General features: G+C 44.6%; 3 protein-coding genes and 1 long non-coding RNA gene across 11 annotated transcripts; 2 read left to right on the top strand and 2 right to left on the bottom strand.

The window, feature by feature from the left end:
- Positions 1 to 338: 338 nt before the first annotated feature.
- On the top strand, positions 339 to 9,848 carry hunk (hormonally up-regulated Neu-associated kinase). 2 transcript variants are annotated; one of them, XM_077020177.1, is made up of 9 exons: positions 339 to 1,055; positions 3,360 to 3,652; positions 4,002 to 4,057; positions 4,530 to 4,665; positions 4,797 to 4,924; positions 6,415 to 6,541; positions 6,651 to 6,819; positions 7,026 to 7,179; positions 7,910 to 9,848. In XM_077020177.1, the coding sequence occupies exons 1-9, from the start codon at positions 822 to 824 to the stop codon at positions 8,578 to 8,580; spliced, it is 1,968 nt and encodes a 655-aa protein (XP_076876292.1). In that variant the 5' UTR covers positions 339 to 821; the 3' UTR covers positions 8,581 to 9,848. The 2 variants fall into 2 exon arrangements, with proteins under 2 accessions (XP_076876292.1, XP_076876293.1); XM_077020178.1 differs by lacking the exon at positions 339 to 1,055 and adding an exon at positions 2,240 to 2,392.
- A 99-nt stretch (positions 9,849 to 9,947) lies between these two features.
- Positions 9,948 to 10,775, bottom strand: LOC143526117 (uncharacterized). The gene is made up of 3 exons (XR_013133825.1): positions 10,642 to 10,775; positions 10,396 to 10,544; positions 9,948 to 10,054 (listed from the first exon to the last, which is right to left on the bottom strand). It is a non-coding gene; the product is annotated as an uncharacterized LOC143526117 (long non-coding RNA).
- Positions 10,776 to 13,651: 2,876 nt separating this feature from the next.
- mis18a (MIS18 kinetochore protein A) lies at positions 13,652 to 16,342 on the bottom strand. The gene is made up of 5 exons (XM_077018332.1): positions 16,026 to 16,342; positions 15,876 to 15,942; positions 15,680 to 15,802; positions 15,354 to 15,456; positions 13,652 to 14,200 (listed from the first exon to the last, which is right to left on the bottom strand). Exons 1-5 carry the CDS (start codon positions 16,237 to 16,239, stop codon positions 14,123 to 14,125), a joined length of 585 nt encoding a protein of 194 aa, XP_076874447.1. The 5' UTR covers positions 16,240 to 16,342; the 3' UTR covers positions 13,652 to 14,122.
- Positions 16,343 to 16,736: 394 nt separating this feature from the next.
- Positions 16,737 to 21,225, top strand: eva1c (eva-1 homolog C (C. elegans)). 7 transcript variants are annotated; one of them, XM_077020173.1, is made up of 8 exons: positions 16,737 to 17,327; positions 17,588 to 17,768; positions 18,126 to 18,271; positions 18,363 to 18,515; positions 18,743 to 18,862; positions 19,699 to 19,776; positions 19,881 to 19,976; positions 20,465 to 21,225. In XM_077020173.1, exons 1-8 carry the CDS (start codon positions 17,198 to 17,200, stop codon positions 20,827 to 20,829), a joined length of 1,269 nt encoding a protein of 422 aa, XP_076876288.1. In that variant the 5' UTR covers positions 16,737 to 17,197; the 3' UTR covers positions 20,830 to 21,225. The 7 variants fall into 7 exon arrangements, with proteins under 7 accessions (XP_076876288.1, XP_076876283.1, XP_076876287.1 ...); XM_077020168.1 differs by having other exon boundaries at positions 16,738 to 17,327; positions 18,716 to 18,862; XM_077020172.1 differs by having other exon boundaries at positions 16,738 to 17,327; positions 17,575 to 17,768; positions 18,151 to 18,271; positions 18,716 to 18,862.
- Positions 21,226 to 21,318: the final 93 nt, after the last annotated feature.

The raw sequence follows: 21,318 nt of genomic DNA, 5'->3' as shown, positions 1-21,318 counted from the left end.
TATGAATCATTCATATTTGAACGACAATCTGTACCTACTTTTTTAATTCACCAAAAAAGTAGTAGTCAACAAATGAACTGAATGTAGGATAAACTATCACTTGGTAAATCTAATAGGCTGGTCAGTCCGTCGTCTCTACCATCGCAACACGCTCTTTGTTGTCTAGGAAAGCATGGGCAAGGGGCGGGGCTTATTTTACAACTAGTCGGGGGGGCCGAGCTGTCCTCGCCTCGGCCTCTGATAGGTTTAGATTTCAACCCAGCGACTGAGAAACGATTCACTAGCAAATAAGAAACGCCCCCACCCCGTGCCGGGAAAGTAAGTTAGAAAATACCAGGCGTTCAACAATCCACAATTCAAACAGGTTAGGCACAAACAGCGTTAACACGCACCAGCTCAGAGGTGGATCTGAATTTAACGTTTAGGCCTAATATTTGAGAATAGACTATGAACGCGGGGATTGCTTTAATAAGATTTTAAGAGTTCAAAAAGCGTTAATATCGCTTTGTTAGACAAAGGTAAAATTAGGCCTATGATTTAGCCTTGGTGTATTTTTCTTATGTTGGCACTAATGCGGCTGTAGGCTGAATCAAGGGAGCGCCTGGACAGTGCAGTTATATCCACTGTCAGCTGTAGTTGAACAGGTGGTGCTTGTTTCCCATACGGGTTTTACATTAGAGATCCGGCGTTAGCAGAGGGGACTTGAAATCAGATGTCCCATCCCGACAATACTGCGTCTAGTTCAGCACACTGAAGGCGAGACTCGTTTCTATAACGTGATACATTCGTTTTAAAATTAAAATAAGCATAAAGGCGCCGAAATGCCCGAAGCTGGGACGGATATGAGTATGGACAGACTGTTTGGACTGAAACCCCCGACTTCTGTGGGTACAGAAAACATTGCACCTTCCTCTTTGACTAGTGGTCCACCTGGAGACATCCTTCGAAATTTTTACCATACGAAGAGGGTTGGAAATTACCTTATCGGAAGAAAACTTGGAGAGGGATCTTTCGCAAAAGTTCGTGAAGGTCTTCACGCGTTGACTGGTGAGAAGGTACAGTAAGTTATACTGTCGCAGTACCCTCCTACAGAAAACGGCACCATAGCTGTTTGTAACGTTATTCTGCTAAATGGTGTTTTAACGGTACATTTTGATACATTCAGTTAGGTGTGAATGTTAACCTAGGTAGCCTGCTAAAGTGGTCTATTCTTGATATTTTAAACGGGGTAGAGAACTGTCATAGCGTTTTGACTCTCCCATAGGCAAACCTGTAAGGTGTTTTACGAACACTCAGGACTGTTCATGTGAAATAAAGTAAATATACTTCAGTTTTCTGTAGATTATCATTCATTTAATGTACTGTTTATGAATGTCTACGAAAGTGGGTTCTTCAGGTGTCGGTAGTCAGGCGGACTGATCTCGCCAATCGGTGACACTCCCACCTATGTGCCACTAGGCAAGAGAGACAAATCCACGTTGTTTATTCAGAATGAGTTGTCTGAATTAAATCTTATATTACCCCCGAATGCCATCTATGGTGTTCAAAATGAGCTGATGAGGTTACTTAATGAAGTCCTGTTTAACTGCTTCCGCGAATTCTGCCTCAGAAGTACCATTCTTTACTCAGGAGTGTAGATTCACACTGGACCCCTGAGGACGGCATGTCGTGGCATGCAGAGTGAGGAGAAATAAAAATGGATACAGGATAGTGTATTATGCAGTTTTATTTATTCTCAAAGGTCTGTGTTTTTGTCCAGCGTGTGGTTGATTCGCCCTGCTCTGGTTACCATCTGCCTTTGTTCAGTGTGCCATTGCGTGAAGCTTCTCAATTTGCATACTGGGAAAAACAAGTGCTTCGATTTTTGAATGAGTGACCTGAAATTCCTACTTAGCATATAAGGGATTAGCCCAAGACACCACCACCCCCTACAATCCCCCCCCCCCCCCACCCCCACCACTAGCAGTTCTCCTTCACTGTTGCTGTGGGAAGGGGAGATGCACACTCTCACTCTCTCTCTCAGTCTCTCTCTCTCTCAGTCTCTCTCTGTGTCTCAGTGATGATGCAAGCGGCAGAAATCTCAAACAGGAGCGAGTGCACGCTGACATCACGCGGGAAAGTGGATGGGGGGGGGTTGTTTCTGGGTGGGGCGAACCGCTGAATGGTGGGCAGGCAGCACATGCTTCCCTGCTGTGTTTTGATCGTGTGTAACCCACTTTCGCCCTCGCCCCCTTTGTCTTTGAGAGAGATAAACAAAGTCTCTGTCACAGGCTCTGGCATGTCTCCTCCGCTCCGCTCCCACTGCTACGGTCATCACGTCCTCCCACTCTCTGGCGAGACAGGTTATCGTCTGCCAAGGGTCAAGACCAGACAATGCTAGATTTGCATTTAGGTGACGTGTTATGGATGTGCTACTGGGAAGCTTTAAGCTGCCTGTCTACCTCCCATCAGCCTTTCTGTTGCTTTAATTGATGGAATTATTTGCTTGATTAGCATGCGACTTGTTTGCTCACAGCCACCTGTATTGTCTGCTGATTTGTCATGGCAGGCTACAGTTTGAACCCTCGTCAGTGCCACGCTGATCAGCCGTGGTACAAACGGCACTAGGCTATCGTCAAAGATTTGGAGGGGATTTTAAAACCAAACGATGGAAGTGTATGTGAAATAAGAAAGATCACATCAACAAAAACAAATCAAGTTTAACAATTGAGGTGAAATGTATTAATAAATTGCTATTGATTTGTACGTTTACGTAAATTTTTCTGAAACAAAAAACAAATGTGCTCAATAAGGTTTTGTTTTCAGAACATCGATCCGATGCATTTCTGCATGAACCTTTCTGAGGTTGGTTTAAGATGGGATACTATCCTGTAGTGTCACAGCGCAGTGCTTGTATTGAGAGGGTTTATTTGGACCTTATGTTTCCCAAATTGGTGCACTATTCTAAGAAGTGATTCTATTTATGTAGGACCTGAGAGTGTTAAGGCACCAACCACAATGCATAAGTGGGACGAATACATTTGTCACCGTTCTGTTGGAGTGTTTATTCAGCGTTACTGGTTTGTGGTGTCTGGGGGGACAGATGGGTGGTATTAACAGACCATTTGGAGTGGATCCGGTGTGAAGGGCTGGAGACCTCGGAGTCCCGTCTCTTCCTTTGGTTCTCTCTTCATAGACTTTGCAGAAGAGTCTGACAATCCAACAATACGTTTTGCTTGAGAAGTGGAAAAAGCTCGAAGCTTGTGCTGTTTCTTCCTAAAGCCCTGATTCTAGCTTTTGATCTCGACTGTTCTGTTAATTTAAGGCCCTAGATGTTTGTGACCTGACGGTGCATTCTTCTCCACCTCTCCGTCTCTCAGGTGGCAGTGAAAGTGATAGACAAGAGAAAGGCCAAGAAGGACTCGTACGTGACCAAGAACCTGCGTCGGGAGGGCCAGATCCAGCAGATGATCCGCCACCCCAACATCACGCAGCTGCTGGACATCCTGGAGACGGAGAACAGCTACTACCTCGTCATGGAGCTCTGCCCTGGTGGCAACCTCATGAACCACATCTACGAGAAGAAGCGTCTCGAGGAGAGGGAGGCGCAGAAATACGTTCGGCAGCTAGTCATGGCTGTGGAGCATCTGCACAGGGCCGGGGTGGTGCACAGGTGAGACGCACCCAAAAACACCAGAAATGCCTGCCGCTCGGTGTCCATGGGTGTGGGTCAACCCAGCATAAGGTTTCTTATAGGGAAGAATGCAATGTCGGATTTGGGGTATTTTAGGGCAATTGTTCCAATATGGGAACTCTGATAATTAATGTAGTAATTTATAATTCCCCAGAAAAATAGGGTGAGATCACCTTATGTGACTTGTAATTTCCAAATGGAATGAATGGGGAAACATTGTGTATGTAAATGATTATTGTTAGAGTATTTGTACCCATGTTGGTGGCATTGACAAATAAAACAAAAAAGCAGTATTTAAAGTAATAGTGCCTTTCTGTCTTTCCTACAGAGACCTAAAAATTGAAAATCTCTTGCTGGATGAACAAGACAACATAAAGCTAATAGGTAAGCAAAAGCACTCTCAAATCTTTTGTTAAACGATCCTTCCCAGTGTAGCTTTGAAAAGATGTAGACTTGGTTCCTAAGATGGGCCTTTTCAGTACAAGACCACAAAACCCATCAGACCCTGAAACTCTCAGGGCAGCAAACAGCGTTCTTCAGCATGTGGTGAGGACTGATAGAGCAATCAGTATCTCATTAAAACCAAATGACCTCTCACCTCTGTGAGAGTCTGCCTCAGCATGCAGAGTTCCTAGTCTTAACAGCTGAGCGTGACAGAGTTTGTTACTGTTAGGCAGCTGTAAACCCCCTAAGCTCCAGGAGGGAGTGAAAAAAAAACAGCCATGATGCAGTTCCTCTGCCACAGCAAACTTAACACCAGCATGGCCGAAATCTCAAGGTCTTCAGCAGCAGTCTGGATGCCGGGCTTTATTCCATCTTATTCAAACCCCTTCTGCTCCCTTCTGTCCTAATCCAGATTTCGGGCTGAGCAACTGTGCAGGGATCCTGGGATATTCAGACCCCTTCAGTACCCAGTGTGGAAGTCCGGCCTATGCTGCCCCCGAGCTGCTCTCCAGGAAGAAGTATGGGCCCAAAGTGGATGTCTGGTCAATGTAAGTTTATCTGCTCTCCTTCTCTTTCCTACTAGAGACTCACGAATCCACACAGTTGATGAACACCTGCTGAGTGCTCTCAGGGTAAGCCCAGCACTAAGTGGTGTGTGTGTGTGTGTTTTCCAACACAGCGGAGTTAACATGTACGCCATGCTCACCGGGACCCTTCCCTTCACGGTGGAACCGTTCAGCCTCAAAGCCCTGCACCAGCGGATGGTAGACAAAGACATGAACCCGCTGCCTCCTTCAATCTCCTCAGGTACGCACGCACCTGCCCAGGCACCGTACAACTACCACTGAAACAGTCACACGCAGTTCCACCAGGCCCCCAGTTGTAGATCAGAGACTGGGGGCAGCATACTCCAGATGTCCCATGAAGGCAGCCATTTTTATCCTGCCTCTTGTTTACGACCATTGTGTTGTTTTCCAGTCTCATGATCTAAGTCCAACGTTAAATTAAGCACAAAGAATGAATCTTCGAACAGCCTGGTGTTCTAATTTAAATGTACATCTGGGAGCTGAATCTGTTTGAGCCCGAGCCCGTTTAAGAGACTAATAGTGTAAAGTTCTCACTGGTTGGCTGCAGTTATGCCATGTTTGTGTCTTTTTGCTGTACTTGAGGTCTGCCATCATCTACACCCAATGCTTTACTCTGGAAAAACAAAACGTGGGCACAAAGAGGTATATGAGAGTAATTTAGATGGTGGCTGGCGCAAGCAAAGTGTTCATTAAATAAGCCACTTCCACAAATGCCCCATTCATCTTTGGCTGCATGTTTTGTGTTGTTATTTAAGCATGACCAGACTTGGTGATTCAACGTGTATAATTTCTGTCCTGCAAATGCACGAGGGATTAGGGTTTTTCTGTTTTTAACAATAGGAAGACGTCGTATAATTTCTGACTTTTTTATGCATCTTTGCTGATGTTTGCTGGTGTCTGGGACAAACAAGCTTGAAGATACTATATTTGCTTAAACAGATTTACACAAAGAACTCTGAACTTAATTTTCAGAATATCACCCAGGGAGCCCAACATCTGTCAATTTCTGTTAATAGCTTATACCCAAGACTTTTGCAGGTTTAGTCATGACATTTTAGCCAACACGGGAACACCTACTGGCAGGTTTTGAATGACCACATGCATATACAGCTTATGAAAAGGTTGCATGATGAAAAGGCTGAATTGGAACTTGGTTGAACTTTTGGTATTAACTAGCTATTTGTCAAAATTATTATATAATTATTATATTATTTTTATATCTGAGTCAAAATAATAGTCCCGTGTTCCAGTGTCATCCCAGTGTATCACAACAGGATGAGTCAGTCTTGAGATAAGATTATCCTCCTTATGTAATGGGGATATTCATCATCGGAGACACAGCTGTCGCCTCATCAACCCACTTAGGCAACACACTCAGGGGCAGGTACCCGTTCAGTTGCATCATACTGGACAGAACTATCACAATGTGGCTTTGTATCGTCTGGGACTTGACAGAGTGCCACTGTCCTCCTGTGGCATAGCGTACAGAGAGGGAATAGGAGACATTGTTCCCCAAATGTTCCTCTTCACCAGCAATCTACACGGAGGACATTTGGATGCAACGATGCCAAATTGTAGATTTGCTGATCTGATGGTTCTTTGGTTAATGAATCAACTAATGAGATATTCATTGGCTGTCATTATACCAAATCTGATTTAAACAGACTCAGACAGTTCTGTGTATTCACCATTCACTGTTTTTGCCCACAGCTGCAGTTAGTTTATTGAAGAGCCTTCTAGAACCAGACCCTTCCAAAAGGCCCAACATCCATCAGGTTATGGCGGACTCATGGCTGCAGCTGGGAAACCCCCACACTGGGATCCCTTACCTGAACAGGTGAAAGGTTTTTCCAAATTATTCAGTGATCTGCATCATCGGACCAATATGAGGGGGTTGATGTGGACAAGACTGAATGGCCTGAACTTGACGTGCTTCTTTTGCTCAGGATCCATATTGAGGAGATCAACCACACGGTCCTCCTGCACATGACCGAGCGGATGAGCTACAAGCACAGTGAAGTTCTCAGTGCCGTGCTCACCAACCGCGCCTGCCATACCCTCGCTGTCTACTTCCTCCTCAACAAGAAGATGAAGAGACTCTCCAAAGAGTACCGGGTGAGGGGGGGGGGGGGGGGCAACAACTCATCAGAAATGTGTGATTAGCTGCAAGGGCAAATCAGAAGTGTGTGATTAACTGTGTGATTATCCATTCAGCTTCACATTAAGCGTTTCTGGGATCTGAAACTCTTATACACTGTAGCTGACCCCAGCTCAGTACTGGATTGTACACTGTAGCTGACCCCAGGTCTGCATCTGCACAGGAGAAGCAGTACACCATGGAGAAGGAGAAGAAGAGCGAGCTGTTCCAGACACAGTGGAGGAAACACATTGAGAAGATCACCATCCCTCCCAAGCAGACACCCATCTATTTGGCTGTGAGCAAGGGCCCCACCAAAGGAAAGAAACAGAAAACAGGTGAGACTAACATTGAGTTCAGTACCCCAGCCTGCCTGGGCCCAATGGGATTAGTGTGTACAAGATAGACAGATACCCCAGCCTGCCTGGACCCAACGGGATTACAGTGTACAAGATAGATAGATACCCCAGCCTGCCTGGACACAACGGGATTAGCATGTACAAGATAGACAGATACCCCAGCCTGCCTGGACACAACGGGATTAGCGTGTACAAGATGGGCAGATACCCCAGTCTGCCTGGACACAACGGGATTACTGTGTACAAGATGGGCAGATACCCCAGCCTGCCTGGGCACAATGGGATTAGCATGTACAAGATAGACAGAGTTATGAGAAAATGTTTGTGAACCTTCGGGATTTTCATGTGTGTGAATGGTAAAAAAGTGATAAATCTAAAGCCTTAATCAACAAGACACATTTTACAGTGTCATATCAATTGGTACAGCATCAAATGGTTAACAGTCTTAGAACCTAAGACTCGACAGCCCAATAGCACAAACCCATTAGGCCTTTTGTATGCAGAACAGTAGAAACAGAAAAGGCAGATTAGTCTGTCATTTACCTCTTTGCTCTCTCACTTTTGCCCACTTTTGCCACTTACCTAGTCATATTCACAAATGTTATCATTTCAAAACCTTTACATTGTTATTATTCCAAATATCATTGTTCTGAGAACAAGGTAGTTGTCCAGGCATTTCTCATTATACTGGAATCTCTCTTTTCTTCAGGACTCCTCAAAGCGATGACTGGTCTGAAGGATGCTTACTCGGGCCAGGGCGGCTGCATCGCCTCCTCCTCTCTGGAGTACCTGGAGATCCATCCCCTGTATACACGCATGCCCCAGGAAACCCGCCATCTCCACACCCAGACGGCTGAGAAAAGCAGCTCCAAAGATGGCCCGAAGGCCGTTGACGTGCCCGCCCGGCCGCCCTCGTCGCTGGGGGCACACTCCTGGGCTTCGGCCAGCAAGGAGACCAGCAAAGAGGCCCCTCCGTCACCCTGGTACAAGCTTACCAACGGTGCCCTCTCACCTCCCCGCCATGTCTCGGCCTTCCAGGTGGACAGCTCCTACCTGAAGAAGGCTACCATCCCCAGCCCCCCGGTGCTGGTAGTTAAACCCCAGCCCAAGAAGAACCCCCCAACCACGGACTGGCCCAGCCCAGCCGAGTCAGGTGGCAGCCCACCCAGCAGTGGGGCTGGAGAAGAACCCGAGAGCCCACAGCACCGTGCCAAGTTCCCCTCCATGGGCATCGGCCAGATCCTGAAAAAGAAGGTGCCGCCGTTCACCTTCCAGGTGCCTCCGTTCAGGCCGGAAAAAGCCATGGAGGTGGAGTCTCCCACTCCATACCACATGCAAACCCTGTTGTGCGCATCTGGGGCTCTCAAAACCCTGTGCTGATGGACAGACATTCCAAAGCTCATTTAACATCATCTTAGCTGCCACCTTCTGAAGTAAACAAAGTAAAAAAAAATAAATAAATAAAAAAATCACACAGAAAATGTATGCAGTAATTTTCTAGTTAACCCCATTGCGTTGACTCTGTATGAAGCAGCAGGACTTCCAGCATGCCTGAGCCAAACCTAAGCCCTCTGGGGAATTAGCGGACTTCTGTTCTTGATATGCACAAATCGAGCCGATGCCTGCAGAGATCACGCACCCTAGCTCCGAACACTGTGTTACTAGATTACCTCTTCCACCAAGTTCCCAGCGGCACGGCCGACACGGAGAGAAGACCTTACGAATGTCAGGAACTCTGATATTTAATATTTGTTGCAAAATGTAACTAGGCTGTTCTTGAACATCGGCCGCAGCTGTCGTCACAATATGCTGCATCACTGCCACAACAGTATTTGTATGTAACCTCTGGGCTCTTAGGAACCAATACAGCCTGAGACTGTTTAGGTGCCAATGTTTTGTATTACACTGTATTGCAATTGCTGGATAATTCCATCCCACAAGATACAGACACTCAGGTCTAGCTGACAGAGCCCACCCATTTCACAGAGGATGTCTTCTCCCTTTAGCCCTGCGTATGGACCTGTTCAATGACTGTCGACATTCCTGTTTCAGCTTCCTCAGGAGGTCAAGGTAGAAGGTGGCTGAACTTTTGTATAGCCTTAAAATCTGTTACGTTTAAGCCCTTAGCCTGAAGTGGGAGGGGGGGAGGGGGGTGTGGTCTGTAGTGTTCCAGTATGTCCCGTAACCTCTGTGTTCTCTCACTGAGTGATGTGATAGACAGCAGCAAGTGTGTCTGTGATGATGCCGGACCAGCACGTCACCAAGACGCTTTAGTTCTTTACATGGAACAAGTGTGGTCATGTGACGTGAGAACTGCTTGTAAATATGAACTCCACGCATCCTTCATCTCGCGCCAACCTTTTCATACTCGTTCACCGCACACTCGTTCACACTCGTTCACCGCAAGCTTTGGGCTTTTCAGAATCTTTACTTGCACAGAAGGCTGTGAACTGTTTGTTAACGAACTTTTTCCCAACGTGAACTAATTTGCATGCAGTGAACCCAGTTTTGCAGTATTGTGTCCACTTTTTGGAGACTTTTCTTAGTACCTCGATATAATGAAGAATAACGTGTAAAATCTTTTGAATCGAAGTTTTTTTGTACGTATTTGTAACATGTTGCTGTGCTTATGTGACCAGAGATTTTTTATGCTGTAAAAAAAGATTTTAAATATTTATATTTCAAAACAATTTTTATGTCCTGAGTCTTTCATATTTACCTCTCTGCGTTCGTGACATTTCTGATCTGCTCCGGCTTCTGCGGCATGCTTTATTGGGGTTAACATCCTTCCATTTGGCTGTAATGTGAAACGGGGGCATTTGCTGTCACGCGGTCTGCTACTCCCACCGGGCACCTGTGGACAGCATAAAGCTCGTGACAGCTGAAAGGTGTCGTGGCCCTGCTTAATCCAGTCAGCTGTGCTACAACAGCGCCGTAGTCTCCGCACACACCCACCGCACACATACGTGCACGTCCTCTTGCGTGCCTGATAAACGAGACGTCTGGCTGCACGCAGAGAAACCAGTGGCGCCGCTGATCACGACCTTCCGTAGGAGCTGTACAGCCACTTTTGCTATTAACCATTTGGGGGGAGCAAATGTGCCATGGTCTAAAATGTTTTGGGATTTGGTTTTATTTTCACAGTGATCTTGTCCACCGTTTCTTATTTTTCCGAAACAAAATATGGTCACTTACCTTGTCAGTCTGTAAAGTGTATTAGAGCAAAGCGCTGTTTGATGGAGGACCGCAGAGCTCACACAAACCCTGCGGCGGCATAAGTGACGTGAATGAGCCTCGGCTGAGTCCAGCAGCTGGTAGCACGAGCCGAACGGCCTAGTTTGAACCTACAGGTTTAAATATACTAGCTACTTGAAATGAACGGGTTACCAAGCAATATAGCTTCAACATAGCTCTAAGTTATATCTTAACATATACACATACCTTATTTTAGAGGTATATTCAGTGGTGTGGGACTGATAATACCCATCTAATCCGTTCGACGATTTACTTATTCGCGCCTTCGTTTTCGTCGGTTACAGAACTGCCCAGCGTACCAGATGAGCCTGACCGCTGTGCGTGCACCTGGCAGTATAACCCGCTTTGAATCTGAACAGTTAAAAAAATGTGAAAATGTCCACATTTGAACAGTAAGACATTAAATAGAGAAAAACGTAATTACGTTGAGGTAAAAAATTAAAAATAAAATAAAAAACAGGAAAAAAAACCCAAATTATAGTTTTTGTATGTAGTTAACAAAGTAGAATTATATAGTTAACTAGCTATTTAAGAACTAATTTAAAAAATAATTTCCATAGGCCTATATGTAATTCTAAAAAATATTTCAGCGCCACAGTGGATTTTTTCAAGGTGAAAAGCAACTATAGGCCTAACTAGCAGCATTTTGTAAGCAGTAATTATTCTCTGCGGTCATCATCGGACATGTCAACTCCCTGAAATCCAATATTTATTTATAAATATATTTGTATATTTGTAATATTAAATGTGGAAGGACAAGCTAAACGAACGATTGCTAATTAAATTAGGTTTATCGCAGCTATTGAACCAGATCTGGCTTATGTAAATTAAAATCAAATTGAGATATTTAGCTGGAATTTAGCAAAAGGTAGAACACACAATAATTATTAAAAAATAATAATTTCGGCTAATGATACTAAAGGCAGGGGCTTACGACAGCTCAGGAGAAAGAGCAGTACACACGACAGGCCCGAGCCGGAGACGCACGCGGATTTACCTCGTGACTAAAACGTGGTGGTGAAATCTCTAGGACACACGAGCAATTTCAGACACAGAAAAGGAAAATATCAATGTGACAATAAATTTTTTTTATATATATTTTTTAATCATTGCCTCTTCAAATAGGATATTTTTAAAAATACTATACCATTACTGTAGGCAAACCTCAACTTGATGCGTCCAATAGTCATAATTACATTTCATGCAATACGATTTGATGATTATTGTTATAGCCAATACGAGATTAACCTTAGAATTGTTTACATTGACGTAAACCACACTTTAGTCGGCCGTCATGGCATGGACCTGCTTTCACTTTGTCATATAGGACTCAAAATCTTTCTAACTTCTTGCTGACTGCCTGACAGAACTCCATGTTTCCAAGTTTTTGTATTATGTATAGGTGAGGTAAACCTCTGGAAACTGATATGTAAATCCAACCAAATTAGCATTTCTTCATTGTGACCGAGTCGCTATTCTGGTAGTTTTCAGGACCGAATAACCAGAGCTGAATGAAGTGCATACACACCCCTCTCATAAACATGAGGTAGACCCAAGAGATAGAGGGTGTCGTCATGCACCCACGTCACGCCTGGCCTTGGAGACATGCCCAGTGCACCAGGCACCACGCAAGTAGGACACGAACGCGCAAACCACGGGCGTGTGCTCGTTTTCCATGGCGAACGCAGGGCCAGGCTGACAGGCTGCACGTCTGAGAATTAGAGGTGCCGCCAGCTTTGGTTGGCCGCTAGCAAGTCTGAGGCTTCGATCAGAGGCAACGTTAGGCCAGAGGATTCTCACTCTAATCAGTCTGTTCAGGCTTAGGAATCAGCTAAGACTAATCCTGTTTTGAACAAGGGTTTTTTCCAGCTATGGACATAAACAGTTTCTTTGTGTCTGAAAATCTGGCACAGGGTGCACGGCACGCATGTAGAGTGGCAACATTTGCACGAATCTAACACATCTCCCCTAGACATGTTTATTTCACCACATCCCTTTATCCGTGGTGGCCTTGAAACATACACATGCATCAATAACAAGGCCTGGCAGACAGCGCTGGCTTGAAATTGAAACGGACCAGCTAGGTCGTCTACGCCAGCAGCCATTCCTAGGTGCGACGGCCATGTTGCTCTCCGATTGCTTCAGGACATTAGTGGAGGACAGGCTACCTTCCTCCCTACTGCACGGTTGCATTATTTATCGCTAGAGCTTATCCTGCAGCACCTCGGCAGGCGTGAGCGGCTGGACGAGGTGAAGGACTGATGGGAGGTAGGTGAGAGTGTGTGTGTGTGTGTGTGTGTGTGTGTACTCTGGGAGGGGGAGGGTCAGGCTGCATCGATCCCATTAAAAAGCGCCCAACATCAGCGATTTGGTTCCACGGACACGGACCGAGCTCATTTATCAAAACGTCAGCGTGTGGCGCAACGCGTGAAATATCGAGGCGGAGAGGAACCGCAGGCACCAGACAAAAGGCCCCTCCCCACATCTGGAAGGCAGAAGGCCACTCCCCCACATCTGGAAGTCAGGGTGTGTCTGGGAGTGGGGGAGGGGGACAATCCCCTTTAGTGGAGCCCATAATCACACCCTTCCACCGTCAACACCACCATGCTGCCTGTGTGGGCTTTATGCTTCATAGCCTCCCCTTCGCTTTCCTATTTTGGCGGTTGTTTGTCCCTGTTTCAGGGAGGGAGAGAGATGCACGGAGGGCGGGGCTGGTGAGTGGGGTGTGGGATTGGAGAAACCCTCTGGGGGACTGGACGCTCCACCCACTCGGAGAGAATTGACGAATGAGCACGCAGGCTTCCTCTGACAGCCAGGTGGCCTTGCAACCGGAGTGGCTGGCTCATAGACCAGGAAACGGATGACGCGCTAGCAACAGGAACGCAGCGTAGCTTGTGCACTCAGTTTCCATGGTAGCCAGACCTTGGATACAGGCCGCTGGTTGGTCTGCACACACTGCCTTCAGCATCCAAGCCGCTGTCGCTAGGCTACACCGAGTGCTGGAAACACGAGGGTGGTGGTGGGGAGTCTGTGTTTCGCCTCTCTGTTTAGCTCGTGTCCTGTACTAGGACATTCTCTGCCCACCTCCCTCTGAAAAGTGTTGCTAGGCACATTAGACAGGAACTGTAAACAAACAAACAGAAAAGGGGCTGTCCTCTTCATCATCCACACACAGCATTTGTTACTGAATACTGAGTGCAACTACAAAAGCATGGGGAATGTTTTAATCTTAAAGACAAAACCACAAAAACAGACTGAAATGATAAACAGGCAATAGCTGCATTTCTCAGTTTATACCTTTGTTAACCAAGTAAATATTAAAAATTTTTTTAAGATAAAGACATAAAAATGGATATTACAAAGCAGAGGTTCAAAGAACTGTTATATTCTGTTTTTGGGTAAGAGAAAAAGAGGGAAGGTTTCCCCAGCGCAGGGAAAGGACCCGTGTGAGACCAGCTGGGCGTGGAGCTCCGTCCTTGCTGTCGGCTTATTTCCATACCAAAGTGCTCAATCAAACACGCCTCATCATTAAGAGCCCAGGCACGCACAGGTGGGAAAAAAAACACACACTTATGAGTGGAACATTGAGATGAGTGATGGGGCCTTTAAGATGTGGAAGTGAGACCAGAAACCAGAGCTTCTGCCTGACCGATGGGGAAAAAGACCTTTAGTTCTCCGATTTGCACTGAAGGTCAACCTCAATCTCCAAGAGTCGCTGTCCTATTGTCACTGCCAGAGATTTGATCTGCAAGCACAGAAAACATGCAGCACAGGGCTAAGGCACATGTGTATGACTGCTCATAAGCTCTAGAAAATTAAAGCTAAATATTAGGGTGTCATCCCTGTTTTGAGACAATCACTGTTGCCTCTTTATTCCAACCACATGCACACAATATATGTAGAGATACATATATGTAGATATTAAAAGATAGTAGTACATAAACTGAAGTACATAAACTTTCCAGAGGAACAGGACATTTCCAGACAGAGGTCCTTCATCAGTGAAGCGCTTCCTATATTTGTTTGTGCTTGATATGACAATAAATTAAAAATTAACAAATAAATTTGTTTAATGGTGAGATTTGTCTGCACCTAGTCTTTAAAGTGAATAAATTAATTAATGGTTAAACACAAAACAAAATTCAGAGCTGAATGACATCATCGTGCATGCTTCCTTGAAGATGAAATGACCAAACAGGTCCTAATAGCTCTTTGTCTGCCAGACACGATCACATTTCCCGTAACAAAGAACTCTCGCTTCACAGAAAGAGCGCCATCTGGTGTCTGCTCATGTCAACAGAATTGCGTTTTGTATTTACTGTGTGACGCAAGCTTGGGGTGAGTTTGCTAGGGAACTCAAATTAGAACTATTATTTTGGGAATAGACGCTTTCTAAATCAGATGCCAACAAATCTGCACATTTGCCCTCCTCCAAATAGAAGTTTTCAGGTACAATAAAGTGAAAAATACTCAAATGCCCCAGTCAACATTTTTAAGAGATAGTGGTGCATATTTATAGTAAAAATATAATTTAAAAATTATATCTATAATGTTTCTCAATAAAAATTCCCATGTTTCATTCAAATTCAGCTAATAGTCATAGCAGTAGTGATTCTGAAATAACGTGATTGTATTTTTTTATTTCATTATTAAAACCACCAATACATAAGCTAAAATAAAGAAAACAGATCCCAGCGTAGTTAATATAATGCTGATGCATTTTTTCTTTCAGTAAAAATACCACCAAAAGTAAAATACTAAAAATAACAAAAAACAGAAATGTATTTCTCTTGAGATGCAAAGATTAACGAGTGTTTAGAGAAAAAACGCCGCTATATGATTAAAGTTTACATAAAAGACAGACATATTAGCTTATGTCCCGTTTACTGACATATTACCTTAGTGATTTGCTGCTCCACGTCCTCCTGGTACTCGAAGGTAACAGGTCTGTCTTCTCTGCTCAGTGCTGCCACCTGTTGGCCACCGGAGCCCAACACGTAACTAAACAGAAACATCAGCAGCTGCAGTCACACGCGTGTAGGAGGCGAAGCGTTGTACATGTAAAGAAATCTGCCTCTCCTCCAACACTCTACAAACATCTGCTATATATATATATATATATATATATATATATACACATAACCCAACTACCTGAAAATAATCAGGTGAAACGGAATGCAAGAACATTTACTGAGACGCGACTAGACCAACTGCGCTGCAGTACCTCTCGAGATGTTCAACGCTGAAGCAGAAAAGAGACCTCTTGTAGTCCAGCGCCTTTGGGGTGGATGTGTACACCAGTCCGAGCGTGAGGCCGCAGCCGCCACACGACAGATCCCTCACAAGACTGATAAAACCAGAGAGCGAGTGGTGAGGGACGGACACACACTGAACCAGGTTCTGGACCAGAAACATCTTACCATCCCAGCTCTTGACGCTTAGAAGATACGAAGTGCTCCTTGCCAATCACAATGTTCTCGTTAACCCCTGAAAGAGAAAACAGAGTCGTCAGTTTCCCCCAGTCAGTGTTCAAAGCCACTTTGTGGTCAGACGTACACCAGATGTCTTACGCTTCAGTAAGATCTCGTTCCGTCTGTCGTCACTCCCGGCCCAGGACAGAGAGTCGCCGACGGGCCGCCGACATTTACCACACATAAACACGGCAGGAGCATCTCCTTCACCATCATCTCCCACCCCGCCGGTACCGCCAAACACCGACGAACTCTCCGAAACGATGTATGTTTCATCGCGGGAGAGGTCGTGTGTGTTGATATGTCCCGCCATCCCAGAAGTTGTTGTTAAACTCCAGTTACAACACAGTGTTACACCTGTAACACTCCCATTACCAACTCGCGCCAAGCTTATATCTCTTCCTCTTCAGGTCGGTTATAACGGTGTGAAACACACACCGCCACCTGTCGCACTGGAGCGCAGTAAAATAATCACTACTGGGTCCATTTGAGCAAGATATGTGTATTATGCTACAATAACACACTAAACAAACAGCAAACAATAAATAAACACATAAAAGAAAATGTAATTGAAAATTACAAAGGAAGGAAATGTATCAAACTGAAATTGTCATAATGAATAACAAACTTTAGGTTATTTTGTTTGATCATTTAGCTAATCTGTTGCTGTTGCAGTTTATGATTTGTAGAATAAACGGCTAATCCTAGTCTGGTTAAACTAGTCTGGGGATTTAACTAGTTTCTATGCCATCTCATACTGGACTACACGCATATCAGAGCCACGCCCCCTTGCGTTTTTCACAAATGAAGTTATTCCTTTAAATGTAAAACATGACCAGAATGATATGACCGGGACTGTAACTCGTTCAGTGAACTCAGATTCTAATGAAGACGAGATGAGAATGCGCCTCACTCAGGTGACAAAAGTCTATATCGGGGACGATTGATCTGTTGCGCACTTGTTATTTTCGTGTATTTGGACATTACTTGGAAACTTTTTCGCTGTCATCTGCGAGTGTTCTAGCTGCAGGCTCGTCCGTCGTCTACAGTTCTTAACAGGACATGCGTGTAGAGAAATGTATTTGTAACCCGAACCTCGAAATACTGGACAGCTGTCAAGGCGGTATCAAAATGACGTGGAAGCCCCGATAAGATCCGTTATTAAGAAAAAAAGTCCCTGAAATGCGATGGAGTCGTAAGATACTATTACTTGAATTCTTGTCAAATTCCGCCCCCCTTGAGGGCTTTAATGGAGCTTTGATGCAAAATCCATGTCGAACATGATCTCTACTGAGCACATGACCTGCTGCAGTTCTCACAGACCTGGTTGGGTTGTTCAAATTCTTTACGGTGTTCTCATCTTGTGGACCAAAGAGATGCACGGACTCTCCGACTTCTCAAGTTAGTAGATTCTCACTAAAATTATATTACTCGTGATAATTATAATGACATGATGATATTATTAAAGTGCGGTCTTTAACAGTTTAATGAGTCGTTTTGTAGTGAACATTAAATAAATCATTAAACTGATAAAAAAAGATGATTAATTTTTCATGTTAGGGATCACAGCCAGTATTGCATTGCAAAACGAGAACATAAACTTAAGTGATGAAGCTGTATGCCTCTATATCCCGTCTTCATTCATCAGACTATTTATTTAGGATCATCAACAGTCACTCCGCGCGCGCGTGTGACGGAGAGCGCGTGCTGCTCTGGTGCCCGCGACACTCCACGATCTCTATCGGCTCCGCGTTCTATGGGCAGAGGGAGGCGCGCGACCCTTCAGCGGGCCTGTCGTGCCAGCGGCATACGGCCAACTGCTCCGCGTCCACTGCGCTGCAGGTGAGAATGCGTTCCAGAGAGTTTCCCTCAAACGCAGCACCTTGCCGTCTGATATCACGACTTGTATAACTCGTCAATTGTCTACTAAATCAGTGAATTAATGTGACACTCCAATAGGATATTTATTAGCACAAGACAATAATACAAATGTTTGGACTGAAGTAATCCTGAGACACTATATTTGTGAGGGGACAGATTCTGTGAAGAATTCCGTGTTCCTCTGAGCTCTGGACGTTCTGGAACGGGTTTCTTTTAGCTTACATACCTTAAGCATTACGGGAGAACAGACCAAAAGGTTGTTATTGTCAAACAGTAGGCAGAGAAAAAAAGCCTGTCTGCATCAGGACTCGGGGACAGGTTTGCTTTCTTTTTCTGCCAGAAGATGCTGTCAGAATGCCAAGGCCATAGATCCTGCCAGATTCTGGTTCATCCTCATGTGTTTGGTCGAGACCCTTGTCCTGGACATCCCAACCTCCTCCACGTCTCCTACAGCTGTAAGCCCAGTGAGTATCTTCCCCACACACCCTACGGTGTTCTTGGAGCGTGCGCTCAAACATAGCTCTCATTCACCGCGTCCTGGTCTTCACCTTTCAGAGGAGCACAGGAACAGGACAGGATGTGAAGGAGATCAGATGCTTCTTCACTGTAGGCATCCAAGAGTGCTGAACATCTATTCTGCTGTATATGGAAGGGAGCTGGGAAACAGGGAAGAGTGCCTTACAGGAGAGGAACAACCTCCACCCTTTGGTGAGCTTATCAGCCAGTGCAAACAGCTAATCGACTTGTGTAGAACAAATGGGTGCTTTCAGCTAGAATGATTAGAGATGGTCAAACCGGCTGCCACAATATGCCATCACACAGCCCCAGTTAGGGGAGGTAGGTACAGGTACATCTGCGATTGCATAAAATTTTTTTTTCTTTTTTCTATTCGTTTGTGATTGTTCCAGCAGAGTGTTTATATCATGGGGCTTTAGATGTGGTGAGAAGTGCCTGTTATGGGAAGCAGCGGTGCAGACTTCACATCGATGACGAGCGCTTCCAAAACCCCTGCGTCCCTGGAACCAAGAAGTACCTCACCGTGCTCTACTCATGTGGTAGGAATACTCTCAACATATCCAGCCTAGATCAATCAAACAGGACAACCATAATCTAACTCTGTGACCTCAGTCTAAACCGCATTATGGAATCTTGCGTGACGTTTGATATTTTCATTGTTTTTCGTGTGGGAAAGTGAAAAACAGGCCCTCTGGTCCATTTGCTGGCTTATCCATAGGTCTTCTTTATGAAGCACAATACCATAGTAAAAAAGAACGGTGCCCAGGAATAGAAATCAGGGAAAGCAACTGGGATCTGGAAAGTATGTGGCCTTCCTGTAGGATTTCCTGTGATTGGTCTGAATGCCGAGCCTTTGTGGCTGACTGGCACAGGATACTTTTTGACATGAGGACTAGGATTACCCATGAGCCTTTGTCTGAGAGTGCTCTGGATATCCTATGTGTCGGTGCTGGCTTGGCTTATGAGATACACTCTCAGGAGTTGCTAACAGCTCATGCTATGCTGTCTAAATTGTTGAGAGTGCAGTTCATTTAAAATGGAGCTGTGCTTGCTTTTGGCTGCATGTGGGGTTTTTCGTTTGTTTTGTTTGTTTGTGTTCTGATAAAGCTGTCTAGTAAAGTTTCAGAAGAAAACATATGTGTCCAGGCAACAACTAAGGTGAAAAAGCAGAGATTTTAACTTGGTAATAAAGCAATATTGAGTTTAAACTGTACAGTGTTGAAGCACAGTTACAGTAACATTGACATTCAAAAGCATGAGGATAACGTATTTTAAATAAATCCCATTTTTATGACTAGTCCTATTCTAAGTAACATAAAACTTGACATTTCTACTTAGTGGTAATCTTTACTACCATATCCTGTTCTTCCCACAGTTCCACAGAGTTTACTCAAAGAGGCCAACCCAAACTATTTCTATACTACCTCACTACCCAGTGAGGCCACAAAAACAGGTAAAGACACCTACGTGCATAACTTGCATGCATGAAGTGACCTATGAGGAGATCATATGTGTGTGTGAATAAACCTGGAGGACTGTTTACACTATTCTTCCTAGGGGATCTTCCACATACCAGAGATTCCAGTTTCCCAAAAAAGAATGGAATTAGGCCCTTTGTGAGCAGCACTCTTATGACATATGGCTACATTACAGGTAGAAACATTAATATTAATATTCCCTACAGCTTCCCTTTATTATAATATCCTCATCTTTGAGTTATTTTTAAAGTGCAAGACAGCTCAAACCACAGAAACTTGTTTAAAGCCCTTTGCTGTGTAAACTGGACTGGCGCCAGCCCACTGTGAATGTGTTCACATGCCCTCTAACATTCTGACTGTGAACAATGTCATGTAAACATCTTTATTTACTTAGTTTCATTTCGCTTAAGGTCTTGACCAGAGCCTGATTAACATGCGTAATTCCTGACTGAATCAGGCCATATCAACAGCACACTTGCATAGTGGAATCACCTGTGTAGCAGTATTGCTATTCATATAAACGCAGATGCTTTTAAAGCCTTTAGTGTGTTTCTGTTGCCTGTGCAAGTAAGAAAGGCACTGCTTCAAAAGAAAGTCAAGATCCCTCACAGAAGAATACATCCTTGTTTGATGAGTAAAATGAGCGGATGTGTTCTCCTGTAGAGCATGCAGAGATGGCTGGCCTGCTCTTTGTCTCGAGTGTGTGTCTGGGACTGCTCATCGTCCTGCTGGCTGTCTCCATGCGGATAACACGGAACACGCATCGAGGGACAAGCAGTTCAAACAAGAAAGATGGCCTGAAGGAAGTCAAAAACGAAGATGACGTTAACGAGGAGGAAGAGGAGAGTTCAGAGGTGTCAGTGGACAGCTCCGTGTCAGACGTGGGTAGGAAAGTGTATTGTTGGGAAGAGGTGACGTACACCACTGAGGCAGCAGAACTCATGGAAAGGCTGGAACGACGAGAGATGGTAATCCAGGAGATTAGGATGAACGCATACCTCAATGGAACTTCCTGTACGCTCCATTGACACACACACACACACACACAGACGTAATTTGGGGGGGACGGGGGGGACATGTCCCCCCCACTTTTTCAAAAGCCGGTTTTGGTCCCCCCCAGTTTTTACGGTTAAAACCAAATATTTAAATAGCGACGAATCCATGTCCCCCCCACTTTTGAAATCAAAATTACGTCCATGCACACACACACACACTAACAGTCTAGCTGCCTTTGTTTTATTCAAGCGTGCATTGAGATTATTTCAAAACAATTTGTTTAAAGGGATCCTCAGGTGACTTGATCACTGTGCGGTCAGTAGACCAAGACATTTTACTCACACACCTGACACATTAACATAATGCATTTTGTACACTTCTTATTAAAATGTTATTTCATACCAAATAAAGTCAATTTAACGATTTTATTCAATTGTGGAAAAAAAGTGTTGAAATTTCATACTTCTGAATAAGGCACTCTTTATTTTAAACTTTCAAACCTATAAACTTTAAAGACAATG

Source organism: Brachyhypopomus gauderio, chromosome 10, assembly GCF_052324685.1.
Source record: "Brachyhypopomus gauderio isolate BG-103 chromosome 10, BGAUD_0.2, whole genome shotgun sequence".
In the NCBI taxonomy this organism is placed as follows: Eukaryota; Metazoa; Chordata; class Actinopteri; order Gymnotiformes; family Hypopomidae; genus Brachyhypopomus; species Brachyhypopomus gauderio.
Note: the sequence above shows the minus strand (reverse complement) of the source record. Positions and strands in the feature narration are given on the sequence as shown.